At 41.0% G+C, this 17,903-nt stretch overlaps 1 protein-coding gene across 10 annotated transcripts in view; it reads left to right on the top strand.

The window, feature by feature from the left end:
- Positions 1-17,903, top strand: part of NAV3 (neuron navigator 3) — a 430,222-nt gene that overhangs the window by 198,460 nt on the left and 213,859 nt on the right. For 2 of the 10 annotated variants that reach the window (XM_080971309.1, XM_080971318.1), the window contains exon 1: positions 14,264-14,901. The exons of the other annotated variants lie outside the window; for them this stretch is intronic. In XM_080971309.1, coding sequence (XP_080827435.1) covers positions 14,659-14,901 — 243 coding nt within the window. In that variant the 5' untranslated portion in view covers positions 14,264-14,658. Of the gene's footprint in view, positions 1-14,263; positions 14,902-17,903 lie in introns of those variants that run through there. 10 annotated transcript variants of the gene reach the window in all.

Genomic DNA, 17,903 nt, shown 5'->3' with positions numbered 1-17,903 from the left:
CCAACGTTCGGCCAGGACATGGGCTCACGCCTACTTCCCCAAGCCTGGGAAGAGTTTGTCCACCTTAGGAAAGGAGGCATAATGCTCTGACGGGGTCCGAGAGCCCTTCTGCCTCTTAATATATTATTATTATTATTAATTGTTGTTGTTGTTAATTCATACATACATACCCTGCCCCTGGGTTGGGTTTCCCCAGCCACTCTGGGCGGCTCCCAACAGAATATTAAAAACATGATAAAATACCAAACATTAAAAACTTCCCCAAACAGGGCTGCCTTCAGGTGTCTTCTAAAAGTCAGATAGTTGTTTATTTCTTTGACATCTGATAGGAGGGCATTCCACAGGGTGGGTTCTGAGAAGACCCTCTGCCTGGTTCCCTGTAACCTCACTTCTTGCAGTGAGTGAACTGTCAGAAAGCCCTCGGAGGTGGACTTCATTGTCCGGGCTGAACGATGGGGGTGGAGACGCTCCTTCAGGTATACTGGTCCGAGGCTATTTACGGTTTTAAAGGTCAGCGCTAACACTTTGAATTGTGTCCTCCCCCCCTCCCAAAAACGGGTTGCATACCACCAGAGAAAAGCACTGGTGACTGGTTAGTTTTATTTTTTCAGAGATGCAGGAAACAATTAATTTTTATGGTTGGTTAAAAAGAAAAAGAAAAAAGTAAAGCAGTGCAGCTATGAAGAAATACTGTAGGATGGGGTTTCCTTTTGAAGGAATTTCAGACAACTATTACGATCCAGCTAAAAACATCAGAACTATTGTCCCAGAACAAAGAAAGATAACTCTTTTCTAGGTAACTGTTAACTCACTTGTAGCACTTGTCTCTTGAGGGAAAAGAATAAATCAAAGAGGAAAATTTGTAATGCCGTTACATCACTGAGCCAAAAAACACTGAAAGGTCCATAGCCAACAAACTCCAGGGTAGATGTGTGGTTAAGTTAGTTTGCGGTGTTTGCCATGAGCCCCTGCCTTACCAGTCTAATGTGGAAAGAGCTGGGAACAAAGAGAGTAAATGGCTAAAACAAAGCAATGAATGGGGAAAGCAGGCATTTGGCCGATTATTACGTTCTCATGTTACTTCTGTTAAATAGATAAAATGTATTATCACAGGAAATGTGGGTGTCCAGCTTTGCAGTTAATGGCATCTTCATATATTTCACCACTTTCCTACCTGTGTATTTGAGCTTTATCAGTTAGATGTTTCCGATGCAGATAAAGAGCAGCAATGTATTGTAATATGAAATGTAGTGAAAACCACTGTCCATTGCTGTTACACATGTGCTTTTTAAAGACTTTTTTGTGGGGGGAGGAATCTAAAATACTTAGGCAACTGTTTCAGAAGTTTAGGATCCTGGATATATGGACACTGCAGTTGTCCTGCCTTTGCCTGCTTTTCTGTGTCTGCTTCAATAGTAAAATTTGGGAATTATTTTTAAGACGTTACATGCTTAAGAAGTTACCATTCAGAAAGCTCTTTATGAAAATCAGGCCCACTGCTTATAGATGTATTAGATATAGATGTTAGCCATCCTGAGCATCGTTTGGTAGAAATGTGGAATGCAAATTTAGTAAGCAAATAATATCTCAAGCCAGGAATGAGTAGCACACCTATTTTATGCAATTTGTTTTTATATTAATGGGAAACAGTGTTTCCTGGTGGGATTACTGCCGGGGTGTGTGTGTTTGTGTGTCACCTGCTTTTGTCAGAATCTGGTGCCTGGACTCCTCAGCCAGCTGGGAGCTATCGTCTGTCTTGAGGCTCCTTGAGGTAGGAGTGATCTTTGGGTCAAACACCGGAGTCATGTATCCCAAGTTACTGCCGACCAGAAGGTCAGCAGTTTGAATCCCCACAACGGGGTGAGTTCCCGTTGCTTGGTCCCTGCTCCTGCCAACCTAGCAGTTCGAAAGCACATCAAAGTGCAAGTAGATAAATAGGTACAGTGGTGCCTCGCAAGACGAAATTAATTCATTCCGCGAGTCTTGTCGTCTTGCGATTTTTTTCGTCTTGCGAAGCACAGTGTTGGGAAAGTTTTGGAAAAGCTTCAAAAATCACCAAAGTCTTTAAAAACCTCAAAAAAGGCTACCACACTGCGTTCTATGAGTTGCTCCTCGAAGTCAAGTCGCAACTGTATTAACGGTGTTAAGAAAAAGGAAACAAACTTGCAAGACGTTTCCGTCTTGCGAAGCAAGCCCATAGGGAAAATTGTCTTGCGAAGCAGCTCAAAAAACAAAAAACCCTTTAGCGAGTTTTTCGTCTTGCGAGGCATTCGTCTTGCGGGGCACCACTGTACTGCTCCGGCGGGAAGGTAAACGGCGTTTCCATGCGCTGCTCTGGTTTCACCAGAAGCAGCTTAGTCATGCTGGCCACATGACCCAGAAGCTGTCTGCAGACAAACGCCGGCTCCCTCAGCTAGTAAAGCGAGATGAGCGCCACAACCCCAGAGTCGCCTGCGATGGGACTTAACGGCCAGGGGTACCTTTACCTTTACCTCTCACACACATATCTCTGCACATGTAATAAAAACAACAAAGTATTCTAATACTGGGATGTGCTGGGATAGCTAAGTTGGTGGTGCATGAGACCTAATCTTAGGATCATGGGTTTAAGCCCCATGTTGGGCAAAAGATTCCTGTTTTGCAGGGTGTTGGACTGGATGATCCTCATGGTCCCTTCTAACTCCACAATTCTATGATTCTAGGACTGAGGTGCTTACAGGATTCAAAGTCAGATTTGCATATTAGCATTTTTTTTAAAGTGCATGTTAAATGGCATCAGATGTAAGACATGTCATTGAGTATGTTTTCACGTTGGGGAACTCTTACCTTCAGTGTTTAGCAAACATTATTTTGTGCTAATAACAAGAAAGTGCCCAGTAACTCTCATTTCATTTCTATAGATAATCTGTTATTAATATATAGAAACTCCTATATCTGTATAATCAATGAAATTGTCGCAACATCACTATCCAGTTTCTCAAAAATAAGGAAAACTCTTTCAGCATATTATTACTGAAGCAGACAGAAAAGAAAATGAAACAACACAACTACACAAAAAATCCCTATAAAATTTAATTTAGTTATAGGGTGTGCTCAAAGTCTATGTATTTAAGGGCTTTGGGTGGATTTGACTGGAGCTTTAGTCATAGGGTTCCCCAGTAATCACAATATTTTCCTAAGTTGAGCAAACGGTGACATCAGAGTGGTCGATGATACATATTCTTTGCAATCCAAAACATGATCCATAAATATCACTATATTATAAAGCTGTCTAGCATTTTATCCTTGCCAGTTCACAAGTATAGAGTTGTGTTCCTTTAGCTGTACCTCATTAGAGGATATATGGCAAATTCCTGTGATGACAGTTGTGGCCTTCTGTCCATATGGAGACTTCTCTGATTTGAGGATGCATCCTTTGTCGTCATCCCCTCCACCACACTGCGAGGGAGGAGATGGTAGGAGCAGCTGGTTGATGGGGACTGTTTTCTTATTTCTGACAGCTGCCTCGCTCAGTTCTAGTTGTCAAAACAGTACAGCTAGGGATAGTAATGATGAAGGGATAAGGTCTGTGGATCAGGAGGCTATAGCAGCACTTTGAAATAGTTTGAGACATGCTGCATGGGTGATAATGGCAGTAAATGGAATCATTAGAGGTCCTAATAAAGAAATATCCTGGAGATCATGGATGAGGCTGAAGAAAAGGAGCAGTCACTAAGTGATGATTGTTATAAAAGTGTTGATTCATCAGATATTTCAAGATATAGAGCAACGGTCCTTCAACTGTATCATACTTTGACTTCTTATGTCAAGAAAATGTTTCTTCAAGACTACACAGGTATAGCTGAGATAAAATACAGATGCTCACACCTGTCCCAACTTAGGTAAACAAAGATCAGGAGTGACATGATTTGCTTTAACTACAACATGCCATTAGTTGCAGAAATAAATGTGTAGCAATCAGTGATGTTGATAAGTATAAGGCAATAATACTGTCCCCAACTGCAACCTCCATCTCCTCTCCTCTCCTCTTCATTCTTCTCAGTGGCAGCTGGTGTGGTGAGGCAGAACCATTAAACCACCCTCCTGACACCAGCACCACTGCAGCTTGCCTGGACAGGGCTGAGGTGGGGCAGCAGTGAGATTAAGGCTGAATTTATCACTATTGGGAATGATGGACAGGTTTCGCTGGTGTGCCTGCACAACCGCAGTCTCACCCCGCCCCCCACCATCCAGGTAAGCTGTAGCAACACGAGGGTCAAGAGGGCAGTCCTCCCCCTCCTCCCCTCCTCCAGCTTTCCTGCCATATCTGTAGTTATATTTTCTTCACAGCTGTTTCCTTATGCTTACTCAGTTTTGCTACCCAATATAAAGTCAACAACCCAGTCTTGTCCATGTGCCTGTATTTTTGCTAGTTGGTGTGTAATTTATGTGTGTAGTTGCCATGAGATATGCAACAGAGATAAAAGGTTTGTGTGCAATGCAGAGTTGTAAGTACTTTGAAACTGTGTGAGATGACATACTGAAAAAACCAAGACCTTTCACAGTGCTGTGAAAAACTAGTCTACTTACATAGAAAGGTTGGGGCGACATCTTGGAAGTTAATGAGATCCCACTGGAATAATATGTAACAGCACTGCTGGGTATTATGGAGGGAAAATATAGTCTGGAATGCCATCTAATTGCTCCGGAGAAGGTTGCAATTTTCTCTTTCGTTTACAAAGGGTTGTGAAAATTGATCAATGACATTATTTTAAAAGTCTCCTATATAAGAAAGATTCAGAGTCTACAAGAAGGATAAGCTTTACAGTGAATATCTTTCCTTATCTGCAGTTGAATGAAGAAATCCCTTTTCAAAATATTGTGCCTTTAAGGACTGGCTAGAAGGTGCGTATTGTTAAGAGGCAATTTGTATGTGAACTTCACAAAGGGAATATTCCAAAGAGACTGAGGAACTGAGTAAAACCTCAGAGAAACTTGAGGAGCAATAAGCATTCTTTTCTCATAGTGGCCAACCAGATGCCTGTGGGAATCCCACAAATGGTATTCAGAAGCATACTGTCTTCAGCAGTGGAAGTAGTACACAGCCATCATGACTTACCCTCCATAAATTTGTCTAATCCTCTTTTGAAGCCATCCATGCAATGGATGCAGTGGAACTCCAAAGGCATTTTAAAGAAGACGTATCAAACATTTAAATGTTTGCAAAGCAAAGCAAGAGACAATCTTTTGAAAGCAATAGGCCTATGTTGTTGGTTCAGAATTGTATCCAACATTCCTGCTATGTGCAGGCTAGAAGATGTATATTGCTGGAAATGCAATACAATGAGACTTACTTTTTTACATTAAGGAATTAAAAAAAACTCCAAACCATGGTAGGAAAAGACAACCGTCCAATTTGAACAACACAGACAATGGTGAATAAAATAAAAGCAGCTGGACCTATTTGTATGTTTACCGAGGGGAACTCTTCACATGTCTGCAGGTTCAGACCAATTGTCCACTGTAAACCAGGTGCAATTAAGTTATATTCCCTTTCTAACCATCCCAAAGCAAAAACTGAAGCTATTCTGAAATATTGCGATATTCATGCCCTCAGAAGAGGTACTTGCAATTTTCATGCAATTGTGCCCCTAAATAAGCAATTTGTTTAAAAAAGAATGCGCACACACACAAATGATGTAAAGATGCCCGTTTGCCTGTAATTTAGCTAGCTGTATCCACCATGGAGGGCTACTGTGTCTGCAAGTTTAACCCATGTTTGTCACAAGAAAGAAAAAAGTTATAACTTTTTTAAATTTCCCAATAATGATTGGGGGCGGGGAGGGTGTGTGTGGAAATGAAGCTGATAGATGGATTCCTGGCTGAATGAGGCAGCCTGTGAAGTGCCTTGGACTGATATGATCTGTTTTCTCTGAGTGCTGGATTAGGGTTTGAACCAAGTATTGTGGTCAGTGCACACCCTTCGTTATTGTGTATTTGAATGATGCTGCATGAATGCTTTTCTTAGTAGTAGTTGGTTATATTGTCCTACTGCTCTGTACTATGTACTTATTTTACTTAATTCCACTACCTAAATGGCAGTATACTTCCATGAACCTTGTTTGTCTGCATGCCTGTATTTTTGGTACTGTGTGTAATCACTGTGGTATATCATTTGTTCCGTCTTCTACGTAATCATGGAACAGATACTAAATTGTCTTTTTTCAGCACTCTTCTCAACAAGCTTGTGTGAAATATACAGGCACCCTTAAGTTTATTCACACACACACACACACACCTTCCTCTTCCTCTGTATTTGTGTCCCCCCCCTTTTTAACTGATTATTGTCTGACAAGGTTGTAAAATTTCAGTTCTCCTGATTCCACCTGCCTGAAATGGCTTGTTGCTCCATGAGAATCGTGCCTGATTTCACTTAAAAGTTTTATTACCTTTTATGTAATAAAACCTTCTAATGAAAAACAACAACAATCCTTGACCGTCTCCAGATCAGGAAGTCTTCATTTCTTGGCTGGGTATCAGATAAAATCCCACAAAATTCCACTTTGTAATGGGCAAGGACAATAGCACTAATTTACGCTCCAACCCAAACAAAATGTATCTTCTCTGTAGAGAGGCCCAGTTCATGCTCTGAAATGGATAGTTACAGAATAGGAATTTCTCCAAGACACAAGTCGTGGTTGATCCATAATAGCATTTTAATTTTTGCATTGCTCTTAAAATTCTCTAAAAGCCTTGTGTGGATAGCACAGAGCTCTCTATATGCTGGCTGACAACCTGGAAACGCTTCCTGGAATTTGCAAGTATGTGATGCAACCACCACCACCTAAAAACACAACAACCCTTTCTCCAAACTTTGCACCCATCCCACCCTCTTTGAAGGCATCTGCTTCAGCCCTCCCTGCACACACATCTCAAACACTAATTTATTGCCTCTAGCCTTAAAAAAGTTCATGATGCAGTGTGTGTATTTGTGGTATTCAACATCATTAAAACAATGTTACATTGGGGCCCATAATTTTGTTCAGAAGCTGCCTCTCATACGTCTTTCTTTTCCTTTCACTTTCTTCTAGCTGGTTTAGCAGGTTATATAAATTAGTTAGGTTACATGAAGAAGAACAAAAATAATTTGCAGGATGTTTGTCAGGTCCCTGGAAATTCTTTGGGTGGACAACTTACAGTCGGTTCTAGACAGAAATATAAAAGGTCAAAGGGGCAGAAAAGTTGCATGGGCGGGTGTCATTTTGAATATTTCAGAAAGCAACAGGGCACAAAATAAAGGCTACAAAGGTTTACATGAGGGATGTAATCATGCCTCAGAAGATTATGGTAAAAATAGAGAATCCAGCAAGTTTCAGAATTTTCAAACCAAACTTTTAAACTACTAGAACTACTGCTGGCTGCATCCACCCAAAGTTATAAAAATACATTGATTTCATTGAAAGGGTTGAATCTTTCTCACTGAAAACTCTAGTACTTAAAAGGTCTTCCTTTTTTTTGGAAAGAGTTTTTGTTTTTTAATTTCATTGTTAATTTTCAGGGCATTGCATGTCACTTCCAGCAGCAAACTAGTAATGTGAAATAAAATGGCGTTTAAAATATAGAAATCACAGTGAGATTAACATAGTCCACAGTTAGACTATGCACTGTGTTGTTAAGCCCCAAATTACAAAGGGAATGCTACCAAGCTTCTAAAGGCAGCTAAAGTCACTGCTTGAAGCAACAGCAAATATTTTTTGGTATCCTGTACTGTTAGTTAGTGTTGAGTTGATCATATTAATTGCAAATGAAACAAGAAATGTATCTTTCATACAAGCATTGCCTTTACAATAGTCTACACCAGTTCTGAAAGCACAGACAATGGATGCAGGAAGATGGCTAATATAACCATTTGTCTCCTATTTTGCCCTTTAAGGTTAGATCAGTTTAATAAATAACTTTAGCATCATTTTCGTGCAAAGCACATCTGTAAGGTAATATTTCTGATTCTGAATGGAACACTCAGCAAAAGGAAGAAAATAACATCTGTAGGATCTGAAGTTCTCTTTCACAGCTGTGAGCTATTCTGATCTCTCCCATTTGCAGAAGATAAAACACAGAAGGTGAATTGCTAAGGAAGCGGTGATGAATTTTAAGCACACACATGGGAGCCAGACAGGCTAGTCCACAAGTTGATTAAGCAGAAACACGTACATTTTCCCAAATTCTGCTTCAACTTCAATAGAACCAAATTGATTATAAGCCAAATAATCTTACTGAACTGGGTTTCAGGAAGAGTGGAAGGAGACAGTGGCTCAGTTTGCATGTCCAAGTAAGTGGATTATGGTTACCATGAACACAGCAATTGCTCTCACTTTGCTGTTCTCTAGTCAGCGGGAGCAACACCTCATAATCCCTAGCATAGCATTACATCAAACTGGAGGTTGCAGTTTGTTTTGTTCAACAAACCATGATCGGAGCAAAACAAACTATGATTTCCAGTTTCAGTACAACACTAAGGCACAGTTTGTTGCTTCTGCTAGCTAGAGGGGTGGAATGAAGTATGAGCCTTTTGCAAGTTCACAGTAAACTATTAACCATGGTTTACCACTGGGCGGACAATCCACAGGATATATGCAGCCAAACATGAAAGGTGGAGTGTGTGATCTGTGCGCGCGCACACACACTTGTTGCTTACTTCTTCCTAGAATTCACTCAAAGAATGAAGAAGTATCTATTTTTCTCAGGTGTTTTGAACTGAATGCATCAAGGGGTTCCTGCTGATCTTAAAATTGTTATTAAAGCTGGTTGCAATGCTAATAATGCGTCCACTGCCTTTAGATGTCTTGTGTCAGTTGCCAACATGATGGGATTTCTAAATAAATAATATACAGATGCCCCCCCCCCCCATGTGGGGGTTACGTTCTGGGCTCCCGTGTGCATAAGTGAAATCATGTGAAATTGGGAGGATCCCACTTTAATAGGGAGGGTGTGGGGGGAGGTGGGGATAGAGACTGACACATCCTGGAAATCTCTTAGGCCGCTGCCTGGCCTGGCCTGAGCCTGCCTGCCTGCCAGCCTGCTTGAGGGGATGTAGTGTGTGCAGCAGTGGTAGCTGGCCATGGACGATCAGGGCCAAAAAGGACACCCAGCAGAACTGATGCCAGGATAGGAGTGTGGATTATTGTCAGAGCGTTGGAGATTGGGGAAAAGGTGTCTCCCACCCTGCGCCACTGGTCGATTGAAGGCCGGGTAGCAGCACCCAGCAAGGGAAGGCCAATCTATTTATTTTACTGCAGCCCATGTAAACATGGTCATGCATGAGTTGGATGTGCATAAGAGGTGTATGTGTGCCTGTTTATGTTTTATAAGATGTGACTGAGCTAACTGGCAAAAGTCTCAATTTACCTGCCTCCTACAGTGACTTTTTAAAAAAAACTAGGAAGTATTGGACTGTCTAATCCTATGTTTGTCTATTCAGAAGCAAGTCTCACTGTGTTCCATGCGGCTTGCTCCCAGGAAAGTCCACATATAAGATTAAAATACAGACTAAAATGTGGTCCCAAGCAATACACCATATCATAGAAATAGTTGTTTGCTTCATTCAAAATAAAACGGAGCACCTGTGTTCAAGGAAATACTCACATATGCTTGGCAGAAGACAAGAGGCCAAGAGTTGATGGGAACATATGGATCTTCCCTACTTATTTGTGGATGGACTAAATGTAGGTTTTCCAACAAGGTAGAGAACAGTGGACTTTGATCTTTTTCTCTGTTGTGTTGCCAGAAAGGAGGGGAGTGAATCAAATGATTCTATAGCTCAACTCTTCTTACTGTTAGAATCTGGGCCATCTGATTGCTTATTTTTAAAGGTTATGTGAAAGGGTATGGCGCTATGGGGAGGACTTTCAGATATTTGTGGCTAACTGAGAGATAGTGTTGAAAGAGGACATGTAGAACAACTTAAGTTTGAGTTCAAGTGCATAAACTTTGAATGTAGCACTGAGATTAGAAACGAACAATGAATGATACGTTTTGTTTCTGTATTTCACAGGCATAAATGTCTTTCCTAATGAAGAAAGCAGAAAAAGTAGGAGATAGAGTCTGAATATTATTAAACATAGATTAACCTCAAGAAAATAAAGACTGATTCATCTGTTTTTGTGAAGATGTTGCTAAAGTGAAACCATGTGGGTTGCCTGAATTATGTGGATTTTTTCCCACACCAGAGTTGTTGGTTTCCAGGCAGGCATGATGCTGAAGTAGGAAGGAATCACTTTTCTTTTGCAGGCATCATTGGAGTCGCAAGAGATCTGCCACATTCTACTCTAGTAAATGAGGCACTGGCCTTACAAGTGAGAAGTTCCAAAGTATTGTGCACTCTGTACAAACTCAGGTTCTTCTAGCAGTGGTTCTCAACCTACGGGTCCCCAGATGTTGTTGGACTACAACTCCCATCATCCCTGAGCTCTGGCCTTGCTAGCTAGGGCTGATGGGAATTGTAGTTCAACAACATCTGGGGACCCATAGGTTGAGAAAGGCTGTAAGGTTTCCCTTCTTATGGTAGCCTTCTATGCCTCCCTCCCAAGAAACTTCTCCCTAAAGATTGGGGTGTTTAAGGATAGCTGCCAGGATGGAAAATTACCGTACCTGCCCAAGATGTGCCTGCAGAAGCAGTATACATGCATGGGCTTCATTGAGTTCCTGTCCATCCCGTCCACACCCACCCACTCACCTGTTAGGATATTTCCGTTCCACCTTAAAAGGGAGCAGGCTTTGTGAGTCACAGAGTCTGCGTATTTCCTGTTCACAGGAAGTTTATGTTTTGTCTATTGCTTTCGTTTCTCTCTGTGTGCCTGAGACATCGAAGCAGGCAGTCATGTTTTCTCTTTGTTCTGACCAACGCTGAATAAAGTTGTAAATATACTCTCCCGAGTGCATCTTTCGCTGTGTGAACTCTGGTGATAAGAGCGTACACCAGCTCTGGAATGTGGCAAGCTATTTCTGGAAGCTCATGTTGCTAATTGACTGATACTGTATCTATGGGAGATCGATGGATCGTCCGGAATCGATGTGGGGTCATGATGGCCTTTGTCTCCCTGGCAGTATCCCAACATCACCCACCTTTCGGAATTCCTCCCCCCCTCCAATTTTAAAGGTGTGGCTTATATTTGGATGTGGCTTGTATTCAGTCCAATACAGTACTTCTGAGTACTCTCAGCTTTCACACTGTTCCTTCTGCTCTGGGTTAGCCTAGTGTCACCATCAGAGCATAAATATTTTGCATGTCATTTTAGAAGAGCAAGTAACACTCCCTATTTTTATTGGGCGCTTGTCATCTAAGGGGCAGTTCGTATGATAATTTTTTGTTTTCTTTGTTGTAATAGTTTGCATACATATGCCTGCAACCATGCAGAGATAGATATGGACCAGTGGTAGATGGGTAATATTTTTACTGCAAAAAGGACAGAAGCACAATGAACCCATGTGCTTCTGGGTTATAAGTGTTACCACTCTTGCGTATGCAAAGTCATGGAGACTCTATGTGTAAAAGGAACCCTCACCTCCACAAAAGATAGCCATATGAACTAGTGCTACTTCTTCCAATCAAGATTCATTGTGGTATTCTTTATTTAACCCCATTTGTAACTCAATGAAATCATACTTGCGTGTCTCCAAGGGTCATACTGCTAAAGTAAGCTGAACTATTCTACATCTGTATTGGGCCATTAAACTGTCTCAATCCTTTCCCCATTTCAATAAGCACTAATAGCTCCCCTCACCTGTTGTTTGGGATGTAATTTTGTATGAGTTGTCTTGCAATCCTTCTGTGTAGGAATTTCCATTGACTGTAAGAAGATCTGTTGGTGATAGCAAAGTTGATTGTCTTCAAAGTATCTCACTGCTGTTGCCAAACTGGGCCAAGACTTTGCTCATGACTGCAACAGATGTTTCTGCTTTTTTTTTTTTTAAGAAGAAATCCGAATGGGAACCTTATGGAGCAATTTTCTGTACTCTAGTCCAGAAACAAATGCCAGCATAGCTGTGATTTTGAAACTCTCAACCTAACCCACAGTAACAAAAATTGGTCAGCATCAAAGAGCTCTGGACCAATATGAAGAGAAAAAAACCCTTTTCAAAAGATGAAAGTATTAATTTGCCACCCTACCAGCTTCTTGGCAGATAACCAGCAAACTCCTATTCAGTTTCAGATCCCTTAAATTGGCAGGTAGGTTTTTTGGAGGTGGAGGAAGCTGACAGAGCTTAGAGTTCAGCAGAAAATTTTACAAATGCATTTCTTTTGCTATTTCAATTGACAGAGGCAGCTGGGTATGTGATAATTGGGTGCACACAAACTGGCCCCATCTTCATGGACGATCTGATGGCATGCCCTGTCCAAGAACTATTGAACTGTTGACGTATTTTCACAAGTCATCATGTTCTGCATCATGTTGTGCATGCCAGTGGCTGGGAATTGCAGGTAGGCCGAATGCTGTTGCGCTCATGTCCAGCTTGGAGACTTAAAACAGACAACTGGCTATCCCGAGAACAGAATGCTGGACCATAAAAATGTTAACATTTTTGAAAATAACAGCAGCAGCAGCAACAGCAGCAGGTAGAATTTTTCCTTCAGTGTGTAGAAGGGATACAACTAGATGGGTTATGGAATGCATACCCAGACCATCCTGTAATGGCCTAGTTTTGTAGTTGTGCGGGTGCACCACACATGGGGGAATGGACTCTGGTGCTGTTCTAGCTGAATTCTTCTTTGGTTTTCATGTTCATGAAATCTGTTGTTTTTCATAAGCTTTGTGCGCTGTCTGCATTATCAAGCCAATATATAAATTTTGTCATTGTACGGGTGTTGGTCCTAACTCATTTCAATAGTTTCATTAATTTTTTTCCAGTTGTATTTTGTTAACACATGATGATTGGGTGTGTGTGTGTGTGTGGAACCTATTGGATGTTCATTAATTTATCTATCTCCATGCTCAGGTGCTCAATTCCCAGATCCTTTCCATAAGCCAAATCTACACACACACACACACACACACACACACACACACACCCTCTCATACACACACTGTCTAACTAATGGCTTCATTATGAGGCTTAACAAAGAGCACCACCTCTTTAATCAGTTTAACAGCGGCATGAAGCATCCTGACAGCTCCTTTATGTATAATAAAATGAGATAGATTTACAAACTGGCCCAAAACACCTATGGTTCTACACACTCACAGTTGGGCAATGATGTATAATGTACCTTCTAAACACAACATATATGAAGGTGATTTTTCTATGAAACACTTAGCACAATGATCTCATTACCTAGAATATTCCTACTCCTATTTAGCAAGCATTAGTTCACTCTCACAACAGCCTTGCAAGGTAGGCTAGTACTTCACCCATGACACACCAAGGCAGAGAATAGTGATGTGGAGAAAGTCCCACAATGATTAATGGTAGAGATGGATATTGAACCTTTAGCTTCCCAAATCTCTGCCTAGTGGGCCATGCTAGCTGTCATAACTATTGTGAGTCTGCATAACGTACGTCTGCATAGAAATGCATTTGATTGCATTCCTGATCATAGTTGTACTTAAGTATTCTTCTGTGTCTGAGCAGGCGAAGTCTGAGGGAAGTCTGAGTTGGTGGGATTTCCTCAGCCATCTTCACAATGAGTTAAGATTCAAAGTCAAGATGTTGCTCATTTTGCTTGATAAAGGCACTTTTCCACAGCTTTTTTTTTTTTTAAATCACACATAAGTAACATGAAGTTTTAGACATTGTTAGATGGCTGAATTGTCAACTATTTTGACAACTGCCAAAATGAATATGATATTTTGAAGTGTGGCCAGGGCAAAACAACAACAAAAACTGCCACTAATGGAGATACTTCCCCCCTCCCCCTAACCTTTGTTCTTAAATGCATTTAACATAGCAAAGGCAGACAGTATCTGAGATTCAGCATCCATTGCTAGCCTGTGTGAACTTAACCTGATTTCATGGGAGGAACAGTGAATGAAGTATTGTAGCTTATGGCTGTCAGCAGTGAAAAATAGTTGGGAATGGGACAAACAGCTTCTTAGCTGTGATTGTTTCCGGCTAAAACACTTCTAACAGCTGTTTGCTTTGGCCATGAGTTGGATTTCATTTTTCCCCTCCTTCAAAATGATTTTTTAGACGTTGTGGGCTGGTTATTTATGTAATCAGGAAGAGGTCTGTGATTCCAGTGTTGTGGACTCACTGCTGTTTAGACAGTTGGGATACGAGGATGTTCCGCCTTCTGGCCTCTCTCTCTCTCAGTTTCTTTCCGCTAATGCACGGCAATGCAATGGTGTAGGGAGATGAAACAGCAAATTTATGAGTGCTTTAATCCCAGACAGGCGGCTTTGCAGCAGTTACCTTGAAGAAAGGTTCATGCCTCAAAGGAGTGTTTAGTCTTACACAGTCACTGACTTAACTAAATGCTGTTTGTGCGGGAGAGCAAGAGCAGAGATGAACGAAAAGATTTGCCTCTTTTTGGAAAAACCGTCATATTGTTTTTAAAACTTTCAAAAGATGACTGCAACTTTTGTTTAAAGCATTTGTTCTGGAACTCACTGAAGCTAAAATCTACCCGGCTGAGGTCAGAAGCAATTTTCTTTTTGGCAGAAAGCAGAGACGTTTATAAAAGCCATGCCTGTACTTGGTGTTGCCTCAAAGCTTAGACAGCCACCTATAGGGTCAAAGCCTGTTCATACTGCCCGTCCGATACCAAATCTTGGCACAAGCAGGTCACAGCAATATTCATCAAAGTCTCTGGAGCTTCCTAGGGCAGAGAGCTCAATGCTTTCTTGTCAGTTTACATTAAAGTCAGCCTGTGATTTTGGAGAAGTAAAAGCACTCCAAGGAAAAAACAAGGAGACAGAGGATAGCAAGGTTAGTTCTGAATTTTACCTGCAGATCTGAACTTTAGGGGGGAGTGACCTACTTATGCAATGCTTGTCTAATAGTGTGGTGGGTATGAGAATTGTATACAGTGAGCTAATTTGGGGAATGAGTGATTTTAATTTTTATTCTGCGTGTTATTTGCACTTCAGATCTTATCATCCTGTGCAGAGGCTCAGAGAAGCAGAGTTGTGAAATGATGTTGGTTAAGGAAATATTGATGTTTGGCGGGTGTGCATGTACTGTATTTTAAGAAACACACTGTTCCCACGCTCATCCTGACTCCCAAAGGGAAGTTGCTTACTAACTCAATAACAACAAACACTCTTGGTAGTTTGGGTTTTGTTTTGTTTTGTTTTGTTTCCCAACCCTCACTGCTTTACGTAACTGAAAATATATATATACATCCTAGCATAAAAATTTGCCTGTGTGCAAAAAAGCTTTCTATTTTGGCTACCTCTGTTTCTGATATTCCAGAGTGCTCTGATTTATAGTGACAAATCTAAGATTTCTCTCCAGCATAATGTTGTTTGGAGAACTGAAACAATTTTTGTTTGTTCAGTGAGAATCATTGCTATTTCTTTCTGAGCCTTGTTATCTTAGAATAGTAGTACCAGCAGAATTCCATTTGCTTTATCTGATGTTTGTTGCATGTTCTTAATTTAATAGTACAGGCTTATATTTGTTTTGGATTACAGGCATTAGGCATATTCTACCAGGGTATTATCATGGGAAAGCCTCATTAAAACAAAATCGGGTTGGGGGGGGAGCAAAGACCTCCTGGCTTAGGTCCTGTTTGTCTCCACAAGGTGTAAACCAGAACACATCTTGGGAAAACGTGCTCATACAAATTACACACAATTCTGTGGCAGAACATCAGTGTTTTAAAATAAACCTTGTGATAAAAAACCTGGCAGATGTTGGTCACAGTATTCATACCTGCCTACTGTTAACTAGGAGATGAAGTGATGACTTGGGAAGGTAGTAGCCGCTTTGCCACAAACTCTCTTTGGAACTTAGTATGTGTTACTAGCCTGTGTTGAAATGTGGTGTACAGGTTTTGCCACATTCACCAATGTGCGTTAAAGTTCAGAGAATGCTCTTTTCGAAGCTTCCCAGTGCTCCTTATTGATTTCAGCTTTTTTCCTGGCCAGAAACAACCACCTTTTTTCTTCTCCACCAAAAGTTTTAGTTGAGTATCACTGTCACTAAACCTTTGCATGCAGTATAGAACATATGCTGCATTTTAGTTGTAATGGAGTCCTGCATATTTCTTTGCTCTTGATACATTTGAAGGAGTGTAAAAAAAAATGTTTAATATTATTCCTTCCCAAGTTACCATGGGGAAACTCTTTTCATTCTGAACATTATTATTTGGCAAGATGGAGAGAGCATTGAATTGAAAAGGTAACTTCCTGAGTCTTTTATTTAAACTGAATACAAGTTTGACTTGTTTTATTGCTGGTACATGAAATATTTTCTGATTTCCATAAGAAAAGCTGCTGATAGAAATGGTGAAAGTCATAAACAATACAGAGACCTGTAAGCATACTTATGCCACATGTATCTTAATGGGATGTGCTTTTTCTATATCTGGATTGTGTCCTTAGTCTGTACCTTGTACTGGGGCTTGAGACATTGGGAGCATCTTGTTTCTTTGCACAGCATTTTATTGCTGGAACTCATGACTAGGCTACAATGCTCCCTAAGGAGGACATTGATCCATAATACATGTTTTATAGAATCCACAATGCATTGCTGTTCTACATTGTGAATGTATTTCAATGAAACACACCGTAAGCCATTGAAATTATGCTCCTGTGCTTGGTTGATTGTTCCCTTTAACACCTCTTAAATCAATGGCCCCTTTGACAAGCAGCTTCATAGACCCAGATCATGAATCATTGATGTTGCCTTGCACAGGCAAGCAGTGGGCTGGATGAAAAGGTGCCTTTCCATTCATGGAAGGAGACCTTCCATTCACAGAAGGGCTCTTCTTTGACTTGGACCCAGTGGGGTTTCCATGAATGGAAGTTAGTGGAGTCCTTGCCAACCCTCACAGCAGATCTTCAACAGGCTGCAAGTGAAACCTAACAAGACCCAGTTCCATGAGTGTAAATTTGCTTATTAACTCTGAATTGAACTCAGTGGCTTCTGCTGCAAGCTATAGTAGAAGGAAGTGTCCATGCACCTTAAGGGATTTCCCCATCATTTCCACAGGCAGAGTGGTTTGCCATATTAGCTGCAGGCTTGGCCTGAGGTTCAGTTTACTCCTGCACTTATAGGTATTTTCCTCTTTAGGTAATCATATAGTTCATTGTATTTAAGTTTACTAAAGTGGCCTTTAGTTCAACCCAACCTACTGTGTCTGACTCCTTATTTGGCCACTGGGTCGTAAGCAGCCCTGGGTCAGGCCCTCAAGAGGTGCAGTGACAGGAGGGTGTGGAGAGCCACACTTTCCATGAGGGCTTTTCAAACAGCCCTACCCTGCCTGTGCCAAGATGTGCACATAGTCAGACTGAACAGGATTGCACCTTCCCCCTCACCAGGTGGTGAGCAGATAGTGCAATCCTGCTGGCTGCAGGAGTCTGCTTTGCCTGCATGTTTCCCACATGTAATGTGCTGGGAAAGCAGCATGCAGATGGAAGGCTCTGCTCACCAGTGATGGTTATGCATACTTACAATAAGCAACTGATAAATAATTTGTCCTCAGATGGAAACGTGCAGCAACTAACATTGCCAGATGAGGCCAGACCTTACATATTTTTGTGCTGAGGAGATCTAGAATTGCAGGCCAATATGGGTTACAAATCAATAAAGCAGCCCTTTTAAGTTAATTTGTGACACTAAGTGTATTTACTTAATGTATGCCATATTGAAATTTGTGGGACTTCTATATAAAAAGGTTAAAGACTGAAGCATTGTCCTATTTATTTTAGTGACACTGAAGTCAATTGAAGAAATGGCTGTAAATCAGCTCAAACTGAACACAA

This window comes from Podarcis pityusensis, assembly GCF_964106645.2.
Source record: "Podarcis pityusensis genome assembly, chromosome: 10".
Classification (NCBI taxonomy): domain Eukaryota; kingdom Metazoa; phylum Chordata; class Lepidosauria; order Squamata; family Lacertidae; genus Podarcis; species Podarcis pityusensis.
This window is presented reverse-complemented; position numbering and strand designations above follow the sequence as displayed.